Source organism: Pseudopipra pipra, chromosome 2 (assembly GCF_036250125.1).
Source record: "Pseudopipra pipra isolate bDixPip1 chromosome 2, bDixPip1.hap1, whole genome shotgun sequence".
Lineage (NCBI taxonomy): Eukaryota > Metazoa > Chordata > Aves > Passeriformes > Pipridae > Pseudopipra > Pseudopipra pipra.
The window spans coordinates 111,669,305-111,693,817 of NC_087550.1; the positions used below are offsets into that span (position 1 = coordinate 111,669,305).

The following is a 24,513-nucleotide window of genomic DNA, read 5'->3' on the forward strand; positions in this document are numbered from 1 at the left end:
TAGTTTAAAGTACCTTTCAGCTGAGCAGGGAGCTGAGAGAGCTCTGTAGAGGCAGTGAGGCAGCAGAGCAGAAAGCCACACTTGCAGGAAGTCAGGAAACCAACTTGAACTTGATAAAAATTTGAGAATACTGATCCATGAGGACAAATGGTTAAATGACAGAGTAATTTCTAAAGATGGACATTTTATTCAGTTAGAAGAACCTTCAGTAATCACTGACAAAGTTATTTACATACATCCAATTAAAAAAGTTAAATGTGAGGTTGTTTCTTTTTTGGATCAGCCTCTCCAATTTTGTGGTATGCAGTTCCACTCCTACTTTACCTGCTTCTACAAATAAGAATCTGTTATTACAGATTCCATGACAGATGAAAAAGGGTTATTTCTTCCACTAAACTTTGCTTTTGGGACAGAACAGGTGTAGTTCCTTGTGACTGTAAAGAAAAGAAGCACTGAAGTAATTAGTAATTATTTGTACAACCAGGAAAATGAACAAACTCTGTTCTACTCTGACTTAGAGCAAATCAAACCCACAGAATAAATAAATAAAGGTTTGTTTGGGTTTTTAAGTTAGCATCACGTGTGTGTGGTGTGTATGGAAGCAAGATCACATTCAGAGACAGTCAAGTAAGTGTGTACACACGAGATCTGGCCAGTGGCTACAGTGGAGAGGAATAAATTTGAAGATTATACAACATCCAGTTTAAGATTTTTTAATCCAGTTTATTAAATATTGCTTTTTGGGGACATGTTTACAACAAGCCCAAATAAATTGTTTAAGGATTCAAAGCAGTCATATTAAAATACAGCTTCAATATAAAGTTTGTCACAGTTTTACAGTATTCAAAAATGACAGACCTGCCTTAAAAAAAGACTATTACACCAAAACATAAGAAAAACAGAAAAACAAACAAGTTTGGCATTTTCATAATCTTTATAGTATAAAACAGAATATTAAATCTATTACCAGCAAGCTGATACTTCAATCTATTACCTAGTCTGAAGTGTCTCCAATTAAAACACACTATACAACAGCACTATACAAAAGTTGTGGTGATACTCATGTGATGAAAGTGCATCCCTGAAAGTTTGCCAGTTTATATTTAGCTCTTAGAAAAAAAGGTAAAATTAAAACGTCCTCTTTTAACCGAAGGCTTTATTTTTATTTTTTTTATATATATATATTTTTTTTTTTTTTGCTGTTTTGTCTCACTTTCAGCCTTCTTTTAAAAGTGTCTAGGGACGCCCCCCAGGGGGCAGCGTAAGATTAACCATCAAATCACGAACGGCTGCAAATATTGTGCATTCACCTGGAACAGGGAAAAGAGACAGGTTAGCACCGCGCCCCGGAAAGCCCTTCCTCACTCTGGAACAGGGAAAAGAGACAGGTTAGTCCCGCACCCAGACAGCCCTTCCTCACCCTGACACCCCCCGGGACCCCGCGGGGCAGGGGCTGAGGCTGCGCCACACACGGCAGATCCCAGGGACCTCCAAGGACTTTGGGATTTGTAACAGTTATTGGCTGAAGGAGCTCCGGCTTTCCCAGCAGGACTGCTCTGGTTGGTCACGAAATTGCAAGAAACTCTTTGACTTTTATTTGCTTTTGAATGTCAGATTGAATCTATGCTAGAATTTATCGCAGTCCGAATTTTTCTGTATGTTATTAATAAAAAGCACCACATCTTGTAAAGAAAATAACCCAACTTTTTCAAGTTTTATTTCTATTGATTATGAGCAGACACTAAACATTTCAAAAGGCTCAAGTCTGAAACAGCTGAAAGATGTTTTCTGTCCTAAGCCTAGTCTTGGAAACATTTCTAATTCCAAGACTGAGCAAAAGTCAGAAATCTGTTTCTTTCAACCACAATGCTCTGGCTCTACCCTTGACATCTAAACTTGCAAAATAAAATACAGAGCAAGTAGACTGTTGTTTCCAACAGCTGAGATCTAATACAGAGAGGAAAAACCAGCCACAGCTACCTTGAGTTTTGAATACCAGCACTTGTTGACAAAAACACACACATTCTGAATAGCTTAAAGACATTAAAACTGACAGAAGCAAAAGGGTTTAATTAGAACAACAAAAGGTGAAGTATCAGGCAGCTGTGATTTTCATCTACCATTTCCTGGTAAGAGAATACAACTAATAGCTACTATCATACCCTGGTCACTGTGGGCTGAATTTTTCCTGCATATTTCAAGACATATCAATTAGAAGACACTGAATTTTGCTGCTGAAGGAGCAACAGTGTGAGCAAAGAGACAAGAGCAGAGCCTGTTGGGATGCATTAATCTTAACTGCCAAACTAGGGATTCCCAAGATTATTTTGGGCAAGTCATTATCATATCAAAGCTACAAATCTGGGCTAAGTAGCATCCACTGCATCAATGAAAATCAGACACTTAAAAATGTTAGGTGTGAAGTGCATTAAGGAACATGAGTCCCTTGAGCTCCTCTCTAAGGGTGACCTCCAGCATCCTTAGGGACTTTCATTTCCTTACCAGATTGATGTCCACTACATACTTTGCAGATTGTAGACTTACATCTCAAGTTTAAACCTATTATTCCAGGACATTGATTCCATCTCAGTTCATACAATTATTTTCCCAAAGTAAAGTACTTTTTCCCATGGAGGCATAGGCAAAGTGATCTCAGAAAGACAGTGTATTACTCACAAATAGTCAACATTTTACTGTTAAACACAGCAGAATGTGTTTGCCCACAGATCTGAAAAGAAAACTCTTCCAGGAGAACTTACTTTTCAGGCACTACCATTTTATTAAGAGGAAAATTAAGCTGAATACAAAAGACTTCCTCACAAAGAGAGAAAGGTAAAAAAGATACAGCCAGAATGAGGCAACACTGATTCCGGGTTACAACAAAAGTGCCAGTAATGTTGTACGTGCATGATGGGAGGCCCTGCTCCTTCCTGACTCCAACAGTGAAAAATTCCCTTAACCAAGCAGGTTGCAACTAGTGCAGCAGAAGAGCTAACAGGGAGGAGAATCCTTGGTACAGCACAATAGGGTCAGAAAAGGAAGGATATGCATCTGGGATCTCCCGTGTACTGCTATTGTAAAGAAGTCTCCAGCTCTCTACTTTCATCTGTTGGCTCCCCTATCAGTGGCCAAGAAAAGAAGGTATCTTGCTCTCCTTTATCAGGTATAATAATGTATGTTTTGACAATAAAAACACAGGAAGTTGCATTTCAAGTGTCCTCATGGAAGTTCCTACTTTGGCTGGTGGTGGAAATCAATCAATCCATACAGACTCATTGTTTCTTTTAGAAGTCAGAGGAAGGACTACTAGAAATGTCCTCTGCTCAACCAGCTACGTTCTTCTTTTCCTGGATAAGGTCCTGCTTGGGGCCACAAGCTTTTTTCCTATGCATTTTTCCCCTGTCTATACTCCACTCCCTGTACTGGATTCCCAAACTGCTTCAAAACTTGCATGACAAACAAAAAATGTCCATTCTTATCTACCTAATGATCATCAGAAAGCATCTCACCTGGGATCTCAAGAGCAGCTTTGAACGTCACTCGCTATGCTGCGGCGTTTTGTGGAGGGTTTACTTTAGAACACAACTTAGTTCAACAACAAACAGCAAAGTAAGTATCTACCTTTCACCATGCCAGGGAACTTGGTGGGGAAGTACCTTCCAAAAGCAACACCTGAAGTTTAGTTAACCTATTTTGAAATAAAAGTGCTATACAAACAACAGCTCTGTACCACATACAGAACTCCTAGAGGGAACCCCACGTGCCCTCAAGGCTATTTTCTCTCCTATTTACCTACACTATTACTACATGTTAAACAGAAAAAGCATGTTAATTTAAATCCCATCACAACTTCCAGAAATGTATGCATACCCACACCAATTTAAGATAGACATTGCTCATGTTCTAGCAATCAAAATAATCCATCGAGCAGAGTTAAAATTACCACATAACAACAAGATGAATAATTATACAGAATAGAAGTAAGAGTCAACCTCTGGATTCACAACTCCAATCTATTCACTGGGTTATTGGAAAAATTTTGTTCTTCAGCAGAATTGAAAGTTACTGTTCTTATGAGCCATCTGTGTATTAGGACCCTGAACTACTGCTTACAGACAACATGCTGCCCAAAGAACCTGCTACTGTTGTTCAGTGTTTCAGATACTAAAAAAAAAATTGAAAAGCACGACAAACAAGAGGGAAAGCAAAGCACAACGCTGCTCACAGTGCACTACCTACAGGCCAATGAACATTCAGAACAGCCTAGCTCAAACACTTCACAGCATGTCTGGTGGACAGAACTGTATGCGCCTCTGTTGGTGGACACCCTGACAAAGGAGTATACAGCCACTCCAATTACTTTTTAATCATTCACAGCACGTGGACAAGTTCTGATAACTATTTCAACATCCCTCTATATTCTATTGTTAAGCTGAATAACTTCATAATTAACCATGAAAACTGACACTTGACCATAGCATATTTCTTGTGACTCACTCTGGCCCTTGTTAAAAAGTGTGACTCCTACTGAGACACAAGAGTTGGGGCAACAAGAGGTGCATTGTATCACCTGGGCAGAAAAGCAAAACCCAGCCTGAATCATCAGTGCAACCTTCTGCTGCGTTGCCAGTACTTGCTATTAAGTTATGTACTGCCTGTCACATCAGGAGTTTGTAATTACTAAAGAAGTAAGATAGAAATCAAGAAGAATTCAGACTTAAGAGAGGTTTAGTTTTACACTGGAGATTTGTCACAGATGTCTGGGTGAAGAGAATATATCTACTGGACATGTACAGTACCTGGTCGTGGTGAATTCAGTTCAGCAAATCTCTTTAGAATATTGCTAACCATCATTGGAGCAGCAACAGAAGAGTTCTGCTGCCTGGGAATGTCAGCCTGTTGCGTTGTACCCGATGCCATATCATAAATAATTGGGACAATAATACTAACAGCTTCCTGTGGGACTGTTGTTTTCTGTGTTAGCTGGAGCTGTGGGGAAAAAAACAAAAAGTGTGTTAAATTGAATGACGATGTAATTCAGTGCAACTTCTGATACAATTAAACACTCCAGGCCTACAGACAGCATGTATTTCCAACCCCTCAGTTTTCAGACATCAATTCTGAAACAGAGAAATTATCAATCAGGTGGAGACTATTCTCTTCTCAAAAGCATCCTGCAGTGAGCATTGCCTCAGAAAAAACACTAATATGGATTTGTTCTAAACATCTAATTCCTGCTCCCAGGACCACTAATGTGCACATCAGCTAATCTAGGTGGTTAGTGCCTCAAAGAAGAACAAAACACACAGAAGTTGAGCGCTTGGAAGATGCAGCCCAGAGGGAGCTGAACTTTATATATTGCCAACATCTCCCCAAGAACACAAAACATGAGGAGCTGCTGTGCTTTTATAGAAGAGAGAATAGGAATACGAACCGAACTCGTTACAAGAGATGCACGTAAATCCAGGCTTCCAAACAGCACAACACTTTCAGCTATTACAGCTGTCAGATGCAGTAGGTGTGTGTTTTGCTACCAAGCCCTGATGATCTCGGAGACATGCAGCCCACAGAATTTTAAAGCAGGTATCTCTACTTACGAAAAACAACATTTTGGATTTCAGCACAACGGCAGGTGTTCCTGGAGGCGCAATTGGCGGAGCACTGGGAGGGATTGTTAAACAGAACTGCACATTCCATTTCAGCTGACTTGCCTGATCAGGGAACTGTTCAGAAAGAGCAGCACAGGGAAAGAAACGCAAAGGTCTCATGTCAGTGACATACATGGCTATGAACCAGGGAAACATTATAAAGCAGAATGTGCCTCTTCAGCTAAACTTGCACGTGTTGCCAGGTTTAGCAAAGTCAGAATAGTTCTGAAAGAACTGAGTATGGGGCAAACAAGAATCCAGTCAGCCTATGCATATGTCTGCTGTGCAGTAACATGGCTGTAGATTCCCAAATTATCAGTTTAAAGGAGAAACTTTGGGAATTTCCAGGAGAGCTAGTAGCAAAACGAAAACTTATTTAATAACATTAAGTAGCATATATATAAATTTGGAGTAATCCATGTGTTTGTAGATAAAGATACAACACTTTTTAAAAAAATATAACCAAAGTACGGTGAACTACGTTAACTTACCAGCTCCAGTTTCATGATGTGTACACAGTCCCTCAGGATATGAGTGGGAGCCCCTAGTAATTTTGTGAAGGCTATCAGGGTGTTCGCTTTAAAAGGTGGTCCTGCAACCTAAAGAAAGACCCAGTTTAGTAGTGCCTATTTAGATAATAGCTATACCATTTAATATGTAACCAACATGCACAGCTATTAATGTTATATTTTTCAGCCTTTACACATGCCAGTGATCAGCAGTACCACTCCAAACACCACCAGAGATTAAAAGCAATTCACAAAAATTTAAACTTTCACAGTTTGAGTACATACCCTTGTTTCAAAGAACTTCTCCAACACTTGCAACTCCTCTGATTTCCACTGTCCTGTATTTTCAGGTGTTACTTTCAGCTGCAAGGTCTGGTTGGTTTTAGGATTGAGAGCAACCCTGCACTTCAGTGCCTCCGTCTTAAACATAATTACACCTGGTTCATTGGAGTTTATTAACTGTAACTGCATAAAAAGAAGAACCCCAGTCAATTAGTCACTCATTAAATAGTGTGAACTCACACACACACATACACACATTCTCTCACTCTCTTCCCACAGTGCAGTGTTCAGCCTCTCTTTCCAGAAAGAAACACACGATATTTGAATAGAGGTAAAATTGCCTTGAGAATTAAATTTATGCAAGATTTGGCTTCTTTCTCTGTCACTGAATCCATGCCAAAGAAGTGAAGAGGCACACATTGTCTGTCCCAAATCCTAAAGCAACATTCCTGATCGAGTAGTTCAGTTAACGTCAACTGGTAACTAATTTCTTGGGCAGTCCTGCCAAGCAGTGGCTTCCATAGTAACCCTGTGGCTGTTCTAGTTAACTCCCAACGGACACGCTAAACTCACAGAAGCCGTGGCATCTGAAAATCTGGTCACAGTCTTGCCATCGTACCAGTTACCCAACTTCACCTCACCAAACAGGTTTTCCACTTCCAGTTTGTGTGGAAAAGAAGCAGAACTAAATTATTTTTCTAAATTTAGCCGCTTTAGATGGCAAAATTCAGAAGTACAGCAAAAAGTCTAACAGCAAATAGTTATTACATTTGACGCACTTCAGTTTGTGCCCGATTTGAAAGACATGGGAGTACAGAAGTATGAAAAAGAAGAGTTGTTAAATAAGTTATTAAACTCAAACCACACCGTTTCCTGTTGTATGATCCTCTGAAGATGCCTCCTCATAATAACCGACCCAAGGAATCGCTCAAGAGGGGAGCACAGGTAGCTGCCAGCTAGTCCCGGCACAAGCCCAGGGGTAGGAGAGGGCAACAGCAGGATATTCAAGGCACTGTGGGTGAGGATTGTAGGGATGGACGCGGCCCAGGAGCGCTGAGGTAGTTTCCGAGGCGGAGGCATGCTAGTTGGCATGGCTTGGGAACCTGCTGGGGCACAAAAAGGACTTGCAGTAAGGAAGGATTTAAGCTGAAACACAAGGAATGTGTTCACTTAAACTGGTGTCACTACACATCAATGAGTTCTCTGGGCCAAAGCTTAATCGTTTAAGAATTTGGCTGCCTAGTGATAGGCATCAGATAGACAAAGAGTTAGTTTTGACCCTCCACCCATGCAAAGAATTTCAGTAACACTAAAACCCTACTCCCCTTTCCTCTCTCTGCAGCATGCCAGCAGACAGCAGGTTGGCACAACAAACCCAATGAGACGTAAAGATGGCTAAATCAGTCGTGCAAGAGCAGCATTGCAAATCTATGATGTGAAAAGTTAGTATTTGGGTTGGCAAATGTGCCTTATCATGGCTTTCACTCTGAAGACTTTTTTCTCAGTCATGGAGCTCAGTAGTTTCAGACTGACTTCTGCACTGCAACAAGAGGTATCAATCCTGCTGACATTTGTGCTGTATGATTTAGCTCATTTTCAAATTTGTTACAGAAGATTTGAACTAGGATAGAATAAAGACTTAATCTCCTTAGACATTTTACTGCACAAGGGCACTAAGGACTGTTATGCTGACACACAACAACCAAAAGGAACAGAACTAGGAACGTTAAACATGAGTGTTTCACAGTTATAGCACTGATAAAGAAGCCTACTTGTTCCAGCTCGTGGGGAATGAGAGGCATCGGGGACAGGTGAATGAAGGGAAGGGTTGGCTGGTGACATTCCAGGCATCCGTGCTGCTGGTGATGGACCAGAGACCTGGGGAGATCCTGGCCAATTCCCTGCACGCTGACTGGGTGACATCATGGTGTATGGTGAGCTTGGGTCTATGGTACCTACAGATGTTACAAGACCATTGTTATTTCTTCAAAAAGTAAAAGGCTTTCTAATAGAGAAATCTAAAAAAGCTCTTACCAAAATCTGCAAAGTATGAAAGTGCCTGCAAGCTTTTAGACTGCATTTTACAACCACATAAAGAAACATTAGTGGGGGTTTTCAGGCTGTATTTTTAAAAAAGTAAAATACAATTGAATGTAAAGGAAAATTGTCATGTTCAACACATAACAGGTTCTAAACTAAAAGGAGCTGTTGCCTACAGACTTGGAATTCTACTGCTCCTTAGCAAATGGAAGCCTCACCTAGACTGTTCCTCATCTATTCAGTATCTGGCAATTATCTCAGCAAAAATATCTCTGGTTTTGTACTCTGCTATAGAGACTGATCAGAACAAGCTCCTTAAACAGTCTGTTGTAAATCTATCTCACTTTGTTCACCTTAACAGTTAAAGTGGTGTGGCAAAATTACCATCTGAACTGTTCATTTACTGTGATCTATAGAACAGTTTCCAATGCACTGTGATTACACAAACAATTGTTTTGGCAGCTTTCCAAAAAACCAACTTAATTAATAAAGGAAACAACCGAAAGGCATGTTGCTCACATATATGTATGTCAAACCAGCCAGACTTTGACAACATTTTCAAATCGCAAATATTTGAATTTCTAACCTGTTCCACTTATTTTTCCAGGAAACGTAAGCAGTGAAAATCCATTAACTAATATAACAACAGACAATGCTCATTAAAAGCTGCAGCCACTGCTCTGCTACAAGACCACATGGAATTTCCCCACATTAGTAAGGAGAAAGGAGTGACTGATAGTCCATTTTTAAACGTTAGGAACACTTCAACATGCCATGCAGCTTCTTTCAACTACTGTTAAGAGTTACACCCTCATACATGAAACCTTGAGCCAATTACAAAACATGAATTTTTCTGCCCGAGATTTCAAGAAGCCAATCTGCCCTCCCTCTAATTATATATACACCTGTTAGTAAAGAACTCACCATGTGGGCTGGCAAAGTTAGCTGTTTGTCCCATTGTGATTCCAAGAGAGGAAGGTGAAGGAGTTGGACCAAAGGATGCTGGTGATGGTGCTCTTAAAGCCCCGCTAGGTGAGCTTGCAGCATGCAAATTTCCTGATCAAAGACATCACGTCACTTGACATACACATTTCCCATCTTTCTGTTCTAATTTTTTCTATCAACTGCTCCCTCCTTTTTAGGGATAGCAAACAAGATTCAAGAGAATTTGTTTTTGCAAAGGCTTTATTTTGTACATGCATGAGTGTTATATTTTTCAGATTGATTTACCACACAAAGGAAACTTCCCAAAATACTTGGCTTGAAGAATGGCATCTCCCCCCTTCCCAGTCCTTCTCTGAATTTAAATATTTTTCAGCTGTTGTGCTACAACAGCTGGGAGCAGAAAGCAGAGCTTTGGTGATTAAAAGCTTTTCTGAAGAAGCAGGTATTTAAAATTAACAGTTTTTCGCCTTAGCGAGTTATAAACTGTAAGAACAAAACAGTCCCAAGTATTACCCAGCTAAAGATGACAGTTTCACTTCATGTTTCTTTTTCTAGCTTCAAAATGTACTTTCCAAAACATGCATGGCAGGACTTTGCTCTTTTTTGACACAGTGTAAAGTGCATTCTCTTGTCTAACTTGGGGCTAAACACAGCTCAAACAATAGAAAAAACATGCATGCACAAAGAGCTGCAGGTGCACACAGACTCCCAGCCATCCTACCTGGTGACTGTGTGTGCATCATGGATGGGGACGGCGTCACTGTGTTGTGGTAGGAGGTGGGTGGTGAAGTGAGAGGATACGCTCCCGATGCTCCTGCCTGTTTGGCAAATGGCTGAAATTGTCAACACAGGACAACAAAATGTTTTGATCATTTTGTACTAAAACTGAAGTTAAGCACGTGCAGAAGACTAATGAGAGTTGGGTCTTATAGGTCCACCAACATTAGTTGTTTGATTTTCTGTATCACATTGTTCAGTGCTTGCTATTATTTTCAGTTTCTTCTCAAGACATAACATCTCTGTACCTTGTTCCTTTTATCTGCTACCCCGTAACAGCAAAGCCTCGTGACTCCCCCTCCCATCTTTTATCTGAGATAGTTGTTTTCCCTCCCTCAGTCCTTCCCTTCTAGGCAGCAAGTCCCATGTGACCTTCCAAAGCTGCTGTTCATATGCTATGGGCTGTTTACGCTGGAATGAGAAATGGCAAAATAAATTAATACATTTTGCCTGAAGGGGAATTCCACAGCAGAGCAGGTTTATAGTCTCCCTTTCCATTCTGTTACTGCTAATCCTTTTAGAACATAAAGTTCTTAGAAACCTACCGTTGTGCAAGACAATAAACATTTGTTTTGCCTGAAGGGTACCTGTTGTTGTGGTTGCTGTGGTGGCTGCTGGGGCTGAAGCTGTGATATCAAAGAATCCATCATGTCTCCTCCGATAGGAGAAGGCGGGTTATCATCTTCATTTACAGATCGTCTCCGTGCATCCTGATTGCTGTCCACAAACATGTTCAGGAATGTCTATGGAAAAGTCAGTTTTGTTAGCAATTTCCCTGTTTAAAATTTATTACATAAATGAACACAGTATTTACCAAGTTTTAACACCTTCTTTATTATCTACAGCATGTAAGAGATAGGCAGGTCTCTGGAACTAACTACTAGAGGGCATTCATTAATTACAGTATAATTAGTTTTCAAAATATATCAATTCATAAACAGAGACACCTTGCTCATTAACATGAATATCTCCAGTAAATTGAAATACCAACATTTTTCTTTTCTCCTTAAAAACAGGGAAAACCCTACACCTGCAAATAGCTGTTCCAGAACAACTCTCAAGCAGCCAGAACCTACTGTATCACACCTAAAATTGCCCTGTTTGGGTAGGAACACCCAGGTCATCTCCTCCATAGTACTCTCTTGTACCCAGAGGAACTTGCCAACTCTTTTGAATTACTTCCTCCTCTACCTTCACAATTTCATTCTCTTATACTTTCCACGGGTATCTACAATCCCCTTCCTATTCCCATTAGCTTTCCACTTGGAATTCATGGAAGAGATAGATGTTCAGGACCAGTTAAATGCAGTGCCAGAGAATCAGCATTCAGTTGCAACTGTCAGAAGAAAAAATTAGCAAAATAGCCTGTTTCTCTGTGAGTGCCACTTTCCAATATTTCAGTATAACTAGCACTGGTACAAGTTGCCCTCAGGTATTTTGTCAGTGTGCACAGATTCATTTTTCATGAAGAGCAGACCAGAGCTGTATTTAGAAGCAAGGCCACAGGCTTCTGCCACACACTGATGGGAACTATTTTAAAAGAGAAGTTTCTGTCTAGAATCCTCTGACATGGAGCATTTTCTGACCTGCAACGTATGAGCACTGTACTGCCACACATCATAGTTTGTGAGGAGCAGTTGTTAATCCTGGAGCATACATACAGCCTAGTCATAAAGCTTCACCAAGTTTTAACTGCCTGAAGCAGCCTCTAAGTTATTTTATTGTACCGATAAGAAAAAAAAAAAACACAAACCCTAACACTTGATGTTAGTTTTCTGAAAGGAAATGCTTTAATTCAAACTAATTTAACAAATCTACTGATAAATCACAGACTTCCTTCTGTGCTCAGAATTCTGGAAGGAACGGCAGCTCTTCACAAAAAAAGCTTCACGAAGCTCTTCATGCCAGATCCATACTTCAAGTCAGAATCTCATTTTTTTTACAACATGCCAGAAAACACAGAAACAGTCACCTTTAGTCCAGGTGCAGGGTAAAACCCTTCAACTATTTTGCTGTTGTCAAAGAGACTGTAGGCCCCGTCCCGTATGGCCACCACGCCGCGGCTCCGGCAGTAGATGTCAATGCAGTACATGTTCCTAAAAGCCAGCCTGATGTGTGTGGGGGACTGTGGCAGGATTGAGAAACACTGATAGGCAGTGTTGGTGCGTTGAGTAAGACCCAGCATGGGCACGGTTGGAAGTTTGTTGATGGCATTTAATGGAGCCTGAGTGTCAAACAAAACCTGAGGGAAAACAGATATTGAGAGATCAGGCAGCTTTACCAAAAAGTAAAAGTCAGGGAAAACAATCTTCCCCAAGACACCTTCTGGCAATGAGATCTGTAAACAATCCTAACGCACATGTAATTTTGAAGTGAACAGTTTAATCAGAATTCATCTCTTAAATATCTTGCAATTTGCTTGAGAGAATTATTTTAGAACATTACCTGTAACAACTGCACCACGTTCGGCGTTTTATTAAACATCTCCTGGAGCTGGTGCAGAATTGTGTTGTGACAGTTACTGCAACCTGAGTTTGGGCCAACAGTTCCCAGTGAAATGTGGAACTTCTGGAGTATGGAGTTCCACTGAATGCTGATCTGTAATGTCATGAACATAGAATGGTCTTGGGAGCTAGAACAACTAGGTTGTAATAACAAGAGGTTATAACAAGAAAAGCTGGTCTGATTTAATTTTGCCCCCCCATTTTTCATCAAACCTCAATAGATTCCTAATTCACCTTCCTCAAAAGTTGCTGAGGCTTTGAAGACAAAAAAATAGCCCTGTTAGCTTTAACATCCATTTAGCCAGATGGATTGTTGGCAACCACAGAATTGGGCAATTATACTAGCAACTCAACCAAAAAGAAAAAAGTCTTTTCTGCCAAAGGTGAGATGGAGAAAATTAAACTCAAGAGATTCATGCTGTAGAAAACTGATTAATGAGTTGCTGGAGGTGGACTGGTTTTCTAAATCATATCACACAAAAATGAAAATTGGACATACTACTATGTAAGGAAGTTACTGCAAAATACACAGTGCTGCTCTGGCTACCTAGATATATAAATATACAGATACGTACACATGCACACACACTTCCCAATAAAATGCTCATTAGAAATTCAGCTTAGAACATGAACACAAAAATCTTCTAGGAAGCAAATTTCAAGTGTGTGAGCTACTTTGCAGCAGTTGCACACAAAATTAGTCTGTATTAAATGTGCACTTACTTCCTCCTCTACCTTGCATTTAAGGCAAGGGTGTGAGCGAGTAATCAGTTATAAAAATAATTAACAAGCTGTAAATTCAAATATTACAGAGGAAGCTAGAGTTCTGAACAAGGGAACAGCACTGCTACTGACACTTCATTTGAAAGCAAAGTACTGCATTTAAAACATTGTTAGAGTCCTCTCTTCTAAGGCAGAACTAGGCACTCAGCTTAAACGTATTCATATATCTGACTAAAGCAGTGACTGGTAACAACACTTATTTTAAGTTTGTCAACAAAAGACTGCCACATCAGCTTTCACAATCAGAGGCACATAACTGTTCCTTCCACAACATAAAGTATCTTACAGAAATTCTCAAACATTCTGAACTTCTAGCAACCCAGCAAAGTAGCAATGAAACATCTTCTCTTTGTCTTTTTTACATTCATCTATATTAATTCCACAATAATGTAATACAAGCAAAATTCTGAGAATTCTAAGCCTACCCATTCTGTTTTCAAGCATACACTTAAAGAGCTTTTAGGAATTACTTACTGAGCTCCCCTTGGTAGTTCCATAACAAAGGATAAGCTTTCGGTAATTGTAGATACGAACTTCTGAAAAAATGTTTAAGTGGTTGGGTATGTCTTTGAAGAGAGGAGGAAAGACAGTTAGAGTGAGAAAACCACAGTAATCTGTAAACCCATCCTTTCAACACAAAGGAGGTGACTTCTGTACCTGGTAAGGACCGTGCAAACTCAAGGACACACTCGTACAGCCGAGCGATGCTGTTCCAGTCATTAAGGAACATCTCCACGACTTTGCGACCTCCAACTGGTTCAGACAACTGGTTTTCATACGTCAGGTAAACGTGACGGGTTGGTCCTGCAGTGTTAGGAGATGGCAAATACTGTTCAAACTAGTGGTTCCTGACCTGTGGCTTACAGACTCTGAGTAAACTGTACCTAGTAACCATGAAGCAAATTTTAAACAACAAAAATGCATCAAATCAGCAGTCAAAATTTTGATTCAGGTACACTGTGGTTTGTTAGAAACCTTAGGAGCAGACAGCCTTCCAGGAACTCCAAGACATTAAAACTACTGGAACAGACAATGCAAAGCACCAAGAAACAAAAATTATCAGTATTCCTAAATAAAACTTGCCTTGCTCCCTGGATGAAGTGCTATTAAGCGGGCAGTTTGCAAACACCAGCTCGGCCACCCACGTGCGATTATTTCTACCTTGTAATCGGAAAGTGCAATCAAGAAGAGATCGGTCCAGAGCCTTCTGCGTTTCCTCGTTTACACCTTTACAGGGAGGAATTCTATACAAGATAAAAACCAAAAACCCAGTTATACACAGTACAGTTTCAAAAGCAACAATAGTACCTTCTAGTATTTCCTAAAGGACTTCCAAGTCTGGACATGAAAGAATGAACAAATCAACAGCAGAGGCACCTGGACTGCACAAGGAGATATCCTATTGCTCTTCAAGAACTAAATGTGTCACAAAAGCTCTCTGAGTTAGGACCAGTTTTTATATGCATTCAACACATGGAAATTATAAAGTGTTAAGGGATCTGTTGAATTGCCCTTCTCTCCTGATGAACTAAGAGCTCATCAATATAAAGCTCTTATACAGAGAAACAAGCCAAAAAAGATGAAAATAAGTAAGTTCTGTGGCAAACTGAATTCATTTGCCTTGTAGAACAAGCTTGCCTTAAATGCAGTGAATAACCTGGCATTTCTCTTAGTACTCACTAATTTATTCATATCACAATGTGTGAGTGGAGCTCAGGGGACAGACTAAATAAAGCTTAAGTAAAAACATGACAAACTCTTTTTTCAAATCCCTTGAGAATCTATCCAGGAATGTCATGTTCCACCCTTAACTTCAGCTCTCAAGTTCTCTGCTCCTTTGCAAAGATAAAAAGAGAAGGCCTGATGCATTTAGAGACTGATTCCTTTATGTCAGTACACACTTCTGCAGCATAAAAAGAGTTATGATGGTTTTACTCAAGGAGGTGCCTTTGGGGTTTGTGGTTTTTTTGTTTTAAACTGATTTGTTGCAGGTCCAGTTAGTAGCTGGTTCTGGTTGGCATTCCTCAGGGTTAACACAGAGGTTAACAATACATGATACAAAGGAATAGCAAGTTTGCAGATAATGCCAAACTGAAGGGAGCTGTAGGACAGGGCTGCCATTCAGATGACCCTTGGAGGTTGGGAAATGCAGCTGATCAACCCTGCTTTGAGCAGAAGGTTGGAACAGATGACCTCCACAGGTCCCTTCCACTCTTAAATTACTGTATGGTTCACAGATGTTTCCTCTACAAGTTCTTTACCCTGCAATTGTCTTTTCTGGGATTCCTCGCATTTTTCTCTGCAGTATCACATTGTGAAACAACATATGGAGTATGTAGGCCTATGATCTGATCTAAAATTGCATGTTCATGAATCATCATTGTATCTTCCTTAGCACTGCCTGGATTCTAGGATTGAGGACTGTCAGACTGTTTTCAGAGCTCCCCAGTTAAGGCCAATGAAAGAAACAACTGCAGTTGGCTCTTTGTCTACTCTTATTTATACTCTTCTATAGCCCCACTTTACATTCAAGATACACAATAATTAAAAAAATCCTAAACCAATCACAAAACCCTCCCAAAAAAAAATCCTGCCCCAGTTCTGATAGTTTTAGTGTTACTCTCCATAACGAAGAAATAATAAAATGAAACACAGGGGGATATCCTCTTACTTTAATAAACGTATTGCATGGCTGAAGCCATCTCCTTCTACTTGTACTCCCTGGTGAGGAATGTCCATATTAGATAACTAGGAATGAACAAAGAAAAATGTTATCCCAAGCAAAAAGTCCAGCAAAAAATCTGCAACTTTTTCAAGGATTTTTTTTTCCCCCCAAGGGTAACAGACGTTTCACATCCTCAAGTACTGGAAAGCAAAAAAAATGGTCTGTGCAAATCTGGTACAAAGTTGTCTCCCAGTCCCGCCCCACAAGTGTGTCTTTCATTTTCATTTTCCCTTTTCTCTCGACTTTTCAAGCTTTTTGCAGTGCTTGGTGTTAGAGAACCAGCTCTAACAAGACCAGAGCAACTCAGTGTAGAACACTGAGTCACCAGGCTCAGCCGGCAGGGGAACTCCAGAGTGAGCACATGACCACAAGTTGGCCAAATAGTCACGTCTAGACAAGAATCAGGAGTAGCAGAGGGGAGGAAGGAAACAAAGTATTTTTTAACACATACCTCTATCCGAAGCCCTATAAATGGCATATTTGTATCACACATGGCTACAATATGAGCTAGCACTTTATTGAAGGCACACATTTCTCCCGACCGTTTTGGCTTCTTGGGTTCTATGGAACATGGATCTCCAGATAACTAGAATTAAAATAAAGCAAATGAACATGGATCTCCAGATAACTAGAATTAAAATAAAGACAAATGTTCTTGCATATCTGGAGCAAACAATTTGAAGAGATGTCAGAGAACAACCTCATTCATCTAAGTTATAAATGAATCACACCCTGAGCACAAACTCCTGAAAGGATCTGGTCCTCTTCAGGACTGAAGCAATTCAGTTAAAGACTGTCCTTAAAACAGTACTTATGTCTTACTAAGCCATTTCAGCCTGATCCCGAGAAATAACACTTATCAGCCCCCGCAAGTCCTCCAAAGACCACACACAGCACGAAGTGTATCACACAGGTACCATACCAGCACTCTGCATGTCCGAGCCACTACAGCTGCCTCTGCACAGAGCTCTGCCTTGGCTAGAGCAGCAGAGAATTAAAAGTATGAATTAAAAAGATAACTGTTGCAAAACAGTTTCCCAGCATCTCCCCAGGGAAGAAGTCCAGAGAACCAATACAAGTAAGCTGTCAGCCACACAAACTTTGAAAACAGTGCTACTAAAGCTGGCATTGGTGCTCAGAACGTGTGTTGACCTTTCATGCACCTTCACTATCCCAGTGGCTCTTGGAGCACTTACCTTGCGCTTGACACCACTTTTCATTTGTTTCCCACTTTTTGTGTCCAGTACCAACTCTTCAATGTTTGGTTTGAACTGCTGTAGTAAAAGTGCAGTAGCAGGGCTGTCATCTCCTTCAGCATAGCTCACAGACAGGAAATAGTACTTGTACTCTAGTTCTGTGGGGTTGCCAGGAACATCAAACATCTCTACAACCTACATTTGAACAAAACAGCAAATTGAGAAGATTCTCAAGCTAATAGTATGTCTAATTCTGTTCCTATCCTCTCACCATCAGTCTTTTTCAACATATTAATACTATGGCTAGGAAAGGGATCCAAGACGAGAAAGGAGACCAAACCTTTAAGGAAACAGAGAATGGGAAGTTTGCTGGGTAATAAACCCATATGTGTTCTCTTCTCTATAAGCCTGAGTGCTTAACAAACCCACTGAATGGCAGAAGGGAGAGGGGAGAACCGAGGATTACACCAATCACTTGGGTCCTAAAGTTCAGAGTACAACAAACTGTCTGGGATAACCATGACTGAGAACAAAAGACAGAAGCAGTTTTCAGTTACTTACAATGTAGTACTGCGGAAGGCGAGTGAGTTTGATAAACAACTTGTGTTTGGAAAGGTTTCCCACTGGATGGCTGGCATAATTAGCTAGTTGAAGAGTTTCACTGCTCACTGTAGGCAGATGTTTTATAGACTGTTTGCAACGTTGCTGTCCAAGCCAGAACCTTGCATTGAAATAAAGGTATTAGTACCCTGAGACTGGTTTACGTTATTCTAGTACAGTGCTGTGTAGAGTGTTAGTGTCAAATGGTCAGTCACATTCAAAGCCAACATCTATCATTGCTGCATGAGTTATACACAGAAAATCACACAGAAAATGTCATTACTTTATATTTCCTTATTACTATCTTTGCATCCTGTCTTCAGCTTAACAGACATCTGTTAACTCAAGAAAAACCCTGAAATTATTCACTGAATAAAATTTTATATACTACAATATGAAATTACAACATAAAACAAAGAAGGGAAATGTTAAAACAGTTATTTTACAATCTAGAATCTTCAATTACATTTTGGTACAGAAAACAAAATCTTTGCTCCCATATGCTACTAAGCAATCCAGTAAAAAAGTCACCAAAGCTGGATGTTACTCTGGATTATGTTATAAATAAACTCATTCACCTGAATAAGTTTGGACATGAAGAACCATATGCAAGACACCAAATTTATTCTCATGTTTGGAACTAAACTTTGTCCTACTCCAATGGATTTTGGCTATGGTGGCAAGGCCAGAAAGACTAGCTAGGCTTGAAAGGGGCTCAGAAACGCTTGGTTTTCTGGTCAAAGTTCCACTGACAACAGCAGTGGAAAGTGGATCTCTCCATCACATCATACCACATTTATGCTCATAGACACATGTCAGACACAGCTGTCTAAGAGATATTTTGTGGACTGATGAGCTTCCTCCAAAACTGCAGCACTACCCAGGCCATTATCTCAAGTACATTATTTATAACTAAGGGAGGTTGATTAGTTTCTCCAGGGTGCCAGTGCTTCATGCATCATCAAGATTCTTTTAGAAGCAGAATTCCTCAAATAGAGATTTCACCCTGCAATTAACTCAGAGCACTGGGAATTTCCAAAATGACAGAGCAGGTGGAACTCAGTTATCATGCAGATGCAAACTGTGTTTGTATTATTTCATATAACCTCTTATGGGAGCCAAATGTATCTTGTGCTCAAATCTCATGGTGGTAGGAAGATTAGAGGCTTAAACCAGCAAGGGCTGAAGTGTTAGAAGATAAACAGGTATTATTTAAATCATCCTAGGCCACTTCCTGGTTTTTCCTCTGTATTGGGATAAGGGAGATCATTCTTGCTGAGAAACAAGCAGAGTTCAGCTGTAGAAACAGAGTGGAATAAAGGAGATAGAAAATGAACATGAACAGCAAATGAGATCCTCAGGAAGCAAGTGGTCTGTGCTGACTAAAAGTGAAAAGACTTCATGCAGAGTGTGCACATAGCAATGCATGAGGCTACGTGCAAGGGGGAAAACTAAAGCAGGATTATGGAATCAACTCCAAGCAAAACCAGAGTTTCCTCAACTGTTTAGAGGAGATGGCAAATACTCAAGGTTGCTTAGAACAGTGAGAAAGCATAACCCCTACTGTGGTAAAACACAAAGCCATGCAAGTGTGATCATCCAAAATACAGTTGTGGTGATTCATTCTATGCAAACTAAGTGAATCATTCAAGTCACTTACTTGAGCTGCTGGAGCCAAGGAATGATGCGCTTCATATCATCATTAACAGACTTCTCTATGTCATCAAGTGTCAGTTGATCTGCAAGAACATTAGGGGAGTGAATGGTCTTAACATCTGTCCTTCAAACAGAATTTCAAACTTTCACTGAAAGTGCCTCATCTGATTAATTTCAGAATAACAAAGAGCCCAGGGTGGGGCTCGAAATGGGACCTTGAAAGATCATCTGGTCCAACCTTTTGTGGGAAAGGGAGCATAGATGAGATTATCTAACACCCTGTCCAACTGCACCTTGAAAACCTCCAGTGATGGGGACTCCACCAAATCTCTGAGGGGGCTGTTCCAGGGATCAATTGTTTTCATTGCAAAAAACTGCTTTCTTATACTGAGATGAAACTTCTCTTAGTCCAACTTCTAATTGTTGCCCCTTGTCTCCTCCACAAGGCTCATTGTGAAGAGAGAAATTAGGGTACACAACAGATGATCCATATAGTTTGTAAGATCACGTGCAAATAAACTAGAACTCATTTTCCTTCTTAAGTAACCCGAAACCTGAAGTTCAGACTTGAACAGTAGTAACTCAAGATGTAAAAGGTCACACAATACAATTCTCAATCAGGTCTGTATGAAATGACTGCAATCCATTAACAGCACAGGAATCATGAGTCATAAAGAATATGCATTGTATGGACCCCTAACAATAATTAGTCTGCTGTCCTCTTAAAATGTACCTAACTAAACTGTGACACTGAAGCACAAAGATCCTCTTCCCCATTCCTCAAACTCAAAAACCTCAGTGATGACCCAAGCGTGGTGTTCATTTGCTCACAGAACTTTGCAGATCTGACAAAATTGTTCACAGAAAATAACAATGCACTATTCTTGCAAGATATGAAATACACCCTGGCTTTGCATCTACTTACCAACGCCATAAAGCATCAGTTGAAACATCCCAGAGTGGAGATCAACAAATACATGCAGGCACTCTGATCGACCACATGGTTCCAAAATTGGAATTACAAGGGTTGGAAGAGCCGTCTCAATGAATGCTAGAGAAAAATTGATGTTAATTTCACAGAAAATTCAAGTGAATTCGAATCCTATTAAAACTTAGCCTGTTATAATCACAAAACCTGTATGTTTTTATAGAAGCAATCTTCACTTGCACATTATTACACTGTTAACATAAAGAGGAAACTGAACGTAATTTCTCTGTGAAAACAGTGACAAGCCAATGAGAGAAGACAGAACAAATTTGAAGGAGATTATTAATCCTCGAATATCTTTTAACTCACTACTTCATGATTATAAGATCACTTCAAATCCCAAAAGTTTCAACAGCAGTTTAAGGAAAGTTTCATTCAAAACTAGTTCAAAACTGAAAAATTTTCTTTCAATTCTGAACACATACAAACTTTACAGTTGACAAATTTTAACCCTTCAACCCAGACTGTAACACTCTACCAGCTTCACCTATTATACTGCACTTAGAGGTCTGACTATTTTACAATTATCAATGCAGAATAATTTAAAGCTAAGTTTTGTTAATTCTGAAAATATTTCACTTCATTTTTTCAATATTTTTACTTGAATTAATGAAAACAAGAAACAGCAAGAAAAAAGGAAACCATTCCTAGACACAAATGGAAATTAACTTGAAAAACTTCAGCAGAAAATACATACAATTGTCATTAACGTTGTAGCTCTTCAGAATGGCTTTCAGCTCCTGGAGTTTTTGATGAGATCTTGCATGGACACTGTCTATTAGGAGTTTTTCTATTGATAGGTGGTCAATCTGTAAGAAAGGAATGTACTTGAGGAGGCTCATATTTGATGTGTAGAGTTCCTGCATTAGCACACTGGAACAAAGCTACTCAATAAAACAGTCACTTCAGAAATAATTTTCTTAGAACTATGGTGAGCCAAATGAACTTGAGTATTTGGATCACTATAAAATACAGCAAGCTACCATAAGTTTCTGACTGAGCAGCAGGCAGTGTGAGGGTTTTTGATCTAAGATTAGAAGTTTTACAAACTACGCTGTTACCACTCCCTGTGCAGACCTACTTATTCTGGATCAAGGTTGGAGTATTTTCAGCTTAATTTGCACCCATTTCTAACTTGCTTAAGCTAAGGAAAACAAAACCCACCCAAACACAATCCCCCCAAAGCAACACTTCATTAGGATATAGATGACTTTACACAAACACATACGCAGCTGTTACATGTAATCCAATACACTAGTTTTAGTCCTGACAAGAGGGTACCAATGCAGTGGTAGACACTGAATAGGAGCAACCCTACTGAACCCAGGAGTATCTAGGGGCTTGTATCTACAGTCTGTTGCACTTCTGGTGCTGAAGCTCTAATGCCACCACTTATATTCACTGTAACTCACCTGTGCAATCTAAATTAAAGCATTTGCATTCACATTACAGTCATATTATTTACATATTTTGCATAAGCAAAGTTACAGATTACTGCAAAACCTTTTTCTAGTTAGCCTCACATTGCTCTGAAAATGAATGAACTTCCCTAAAGACTAGCTTTCCAAGACATGGCCTTAAAAATCAAGTGTTTATCCATTCACAAGAGCATTTCAACTCGGCAGCTGCAATGGGTTAAATCTTCCTCACTAAGCAGTGACTACATGTTCTATAGCTCCATCCAATTTTCAGTAGGTTAATGCAGAATAACCTGCTTAGACAAACATATTTGTTTGTGCCACTGTTTTATACAGTATCTTAAGCACACAGAAACACAGTGTGCCATCAACGTCACTACAGCTGAGATCATTATTCAAACATACCAACAGCAGTGTATAGACCACAGCTGATAATTTTTTTAAGCTCAGAACAAGTAGCTACAAAGGGAGTCAGCATTTAATTTGATAAATCTCAAATTTACAGAGGCCTCGTATCTTAATCTACAGACTGTAGACTTGAATCAGTGAGCTTAGATTGTGTCAGCTCCAGTGGATCTTTAGCAGATGTTCCAGATAAAGAGCATTTCCCTGGATTTACACATAAATACAGTATCTTCACTAAATTAATTATATATTTAGTAGCCTAAATATGCTAATTTAGGCTATTAAATGAGTAAATGTAGTATATATTTACTATACTAAAAGTAGAATTTCTACTCTAGAAGTAGAATAGAAGGCTACTAGGTTTCCCACATCTCTCTGTAGTTAAAACATAGGTAGTTCTTGACATTCACCACACAGAGACTTGTCTGTCAGCCTTGGTACACAAGATGGGCCAAGAGGCTCAAATAAAAAGTAAGTACAGGAGGGGAAAGCTACCATCAGTAGAAAGTTCTGTGAGACAGGTGAAGACTCAGAGCTGGGGAGTTTTTCCCTGTGGAAAAACAGTACTGAAAGTGTGAAAACTACACTGTTCACTCCAGTTTATTAACTCTCAAACTGAAACACGGTAAGAAATAACGACAAATCAACATCCTGATAATGTATCACAGCCAGATTTGCTGAGGACAGAGGACTTAAAAAACCCAGAGCACAGCTTCTCTTAGCTATCACTAATCAAGACCCAGAATTATCATCAGTGAAGCCTTATCCAAGTAGGAAGTTGACTGCAGTGCCTCATCTTGGATCACTTCAACAATCCCACCTTTAAAATACAGGAACTTGAACACTCAAATAGGCCACATGATATAATCTGGTTGGTGATAATGTAAAAGTAAGCTTCACCTAACACTTGTAACAAGCAAACCACATGAACTCCCTAGCACAAGATTTCCAAGTCATAATGTAAGATTTTCTGAAGTGGATAGCAGTGCAGGGTAACCAACTCAAGTGATGTGGAGAAACTGATTTTCAGAGGAAGTTTTTACAGCATCTCCAACACAAGAAAGGGAAGAACTGTCTCTCCATAAAGCATTTCAAGCCAAACCCTAGGAAGTGAAACTTTGCTTTTGTTTCTCCCCATCCTCAGCACTCTGTCTCAGAAGTGGCATATAACACATTGTGAAGTAGGTGTAATTTTTAAGATGAAGTCAAGGGTAATAAATTGTAACAACAGTTTGAGGTCCCAACATAAACACAACTAGAAATAACACAACTGCTCACTAGAAATCTTAGAAACAGCTCTTTAAATAGAATCAAAGTGAAACAAACTGACCATGCAAAGCACTTCAGTATTTGATGCCTACTGCAAAGCAAACCTTTACCTTCATGGCTCTTTCCATCAGTTTGGAATCACAGGCTGGCAGTGGAGGCTCATGAGATATCTGTAAGGGTTTTGAGACATCAGTCTCATCAATCTTAATAGTGACCTTATGGACAGATGCAGTCCCTGTTTTCCTGCCAAGCACCTGTTGACTTAAAATTAAGAGAATAATTAAACCATGCAACTAGAATAGCAGAAAATATGTTTTTCAGTAGCTAATTCTTGATTCTGAGTGCTCTGGTTAAAAATATAACATTATGTTACCTGAACTAAAAAAAGTATTTATATAAATTTTCATTTTAATGCAGAACTGTTGGTAAACTATAACTACATGAAGTTTTAGGTGACTGTAAATTCAACACCATCAGAAGAGCATTTGGATTGCTTTAAAAAATTTTATCTAGTGCAAGTCAAGCAATAAATATAGTAAAAGACTGGCAGAGAACTAATTAATTTTTAGGTATCTGTGTAAATACAAACTGATTTATAACTGTATCCATTGGTCTCCTGTACATTAATGTACAACCCTTACTTCTTTGCAAATCAAGCAACATGTTTAGGTACTTAATTACAAGAATTTATGAGCCTCACATCAAAAAGAAAGCACAATTTTGAAAATTATGGCTCAAGCTTGGTAAATATAACCTCTCCTGTTATTT

General features: G+C 39.5%; 1 protein-coding gene across 3 annotated transcripts in view; it reads right to left on the reverse strand.

The window, feature by feature from the left end:
- Positions 1-702: 702 nt before the first annotated feature.
- The window catches only part of MED14 (mediator complex subunit 14), a 34,133-nt gene continuing 10,322 nt past the window's right edge, over positions 703-24,513 (reverse strand). The window contains exons 9-31 of one of the 3 annotated variants that reach the window (XM_064646884.1): positions 23,856-24,006; positions 21,351-21,462; positions 20,591-20,716; positions 19,670-19,748; positions 17,971-18,130; positions 17,410-17,604; positions 16,665-16,799; positions 16,160-16,236; positions 14,572-14,732; positions 14,146-14,292; positions 13,963-14,054; positions 12,647-12,799; positions 12,174-12,443; positions 10,789-10,944; positions 10,146-10,257; positions 9,404-9,535; positions 8,212-8,394; positions 7,307-7,545; positions 6,443-6,622; positions 6,140-6,247; positions 5,598-5,723; positions 4,800-4,989; positions 703-1,310 (exon numbers count right to left, since the gene is read on the reverse strand). In XM_064646884.1, coding sequence (XP_064502954.1) covers positions 1,237-1,310; positions 4,800-4,989; positions 5,598-5,723; positions 6,140-6,247; positions 6,443-6,622; positions 7,307-7,545; positions 8,212-8,394; positions 9,404-9,535; positions 10,146-10,257; positions 10,789-10,944; positions 12,174-12,443; positions 12,647-12,799; positions 13,963-14,054; positions 14,146-14,292; positions 14,572-14,732; positions 16,160-16,236; positions 16,665-16,799; positions 17,410-17,604; positions 17,971-18,130; positions 19,670-19,748; positions 20,591-20,716; positions 21,351-21,462; positions 23,856-24,006 — 3,358 coding nt within the window. In that variant the 3' untranslated portion in view covers positions 703-1,236. The remainder of the gene's footprint in view (positions 1,311-4,799; positions 4,990-5,597; positions 5,724-6,139; positions 6,248-6,442; positions 6,623-7,306; positions 7,546-8,211; positions 8,395-9,403; positions 9,536-10,145; positions 10,258-10,788; positions 10,945-12,173; positions 12,444-12,646; positions 12,800-13,962; positions 14,055-14,145; positions 14,293-14,571; positions 14,733-16,159; positions 16,237-16,664; positions 16,800-17,409; positions 17,605-17,970; positions 18,131-19,669; positions 19,749-20,590; positions 20,717-21,350; positions 21,463-23,855; positions 24,007-24,513) is intronic. The other 2 variants (XM_064646882.1, XM_064646883.1) reach the window with 2 other exon arrangements.